This window comes from Neopelma chrysocephalum, unplaced genomic scaffold, assembly GCF_003984885.1.
Source record: "Neopelma chrysocephalum unplaced genomic scaffold, ASM398488v2 Primary Assembly neopelma1_361, whole genome shotgun sequence".
Lineage (NCBI taxonomy): Eukaryota > Metazoa > Chordata > Aves > Passeriformes > Pipridae > Neopelma > Neopelma chrysocephalum.
This window is the reverse complement of record NW_020898025.1, coordinates 1,440,676-1,441,202: the sequence shown is the minus strand read 5'-3', so window position 1 is coordinate 1,441,202 and position 527 is coordinate 1,440,676. Positions and strand designations below refer to the sequence as shown.

Below are 527 nucleotides of genomic sequence, written 5' to 3'. Positions count from 1 at the left end.
GGGGGGGGAGAGGGAAGGAGGAAAGAGCAGGCAGGGGACGGAGGAGGGGGCGGGCTGGCAGGAGCGGAGTTGCCTGGGGAGAATGTGAGCAGGAGGCGCTGGAAATGCTCTCGTTGAAGGTGGCGAGCGGTGCCGAGGGCTCCGGGACCCCCGCGGCCGGTCAGGACGCAGCCCCGGCGGGCGGCAGGAGCCTCCCCAAGCGGGCGGGCTCCGAGGGGCGCGGAGCGCAGGAGCCGGCGGGTGAGTACCGGGGACCCCCGCCTTTGTGTGGGGCTGGGAGGGGGGAGGACACACGGGACACCCCCTTTGGGCAGAGCGGGAGGAGGGGGGGGAGGAGGCGGCGTGTCGCGTGTGTGTGTGTCTGTGTCCCCCCCCGCGCCGTCCCCTCCGCTGAAGTTGCGCGGCGAGTTGGTGCCAAATTGCCGGAGTTTAATGGCACTTGGGGCGGGGAGGGGCGTGCGGGGGGGAGGGGGGGAGCCCGGGGCGAGCCCCCCATTGCAGGGGGGGGCTGCCATGTCCACGAGTTC

General features: G+C 73.2%; 1 protein-coding gene across 3 annotated transcripts in view; it reads left to right on the top strand.

The window, feature by feature from the left end:
* AHDC1 (AT-hook DNA binding motif containing 1) overlaps positions 1-527 on the top strand; it is a 58,623-nt gene that overhangs the window by 5,369 nt on the left and 52,727 nt on the right. For 2 of the 3 annotated variants that reach the window (XM_027705962.1, XM_027705963.1), the window contains exon 2: positions 120-240. Coding sequence is in view for 1 of the 3 variants with exons in the window: in XM_027705961.1 (XP_027561762.1) it covers positions 105-240 (136 nt within the window). In the remaining 2 variants the exon portion in view is untranslated. Of the gene's footprint in view, positions 1-52; positions 241-527 lie in introns of those variants that run through there. The other variant, XM_027705961.1, reaches the window with a different exon arrangement.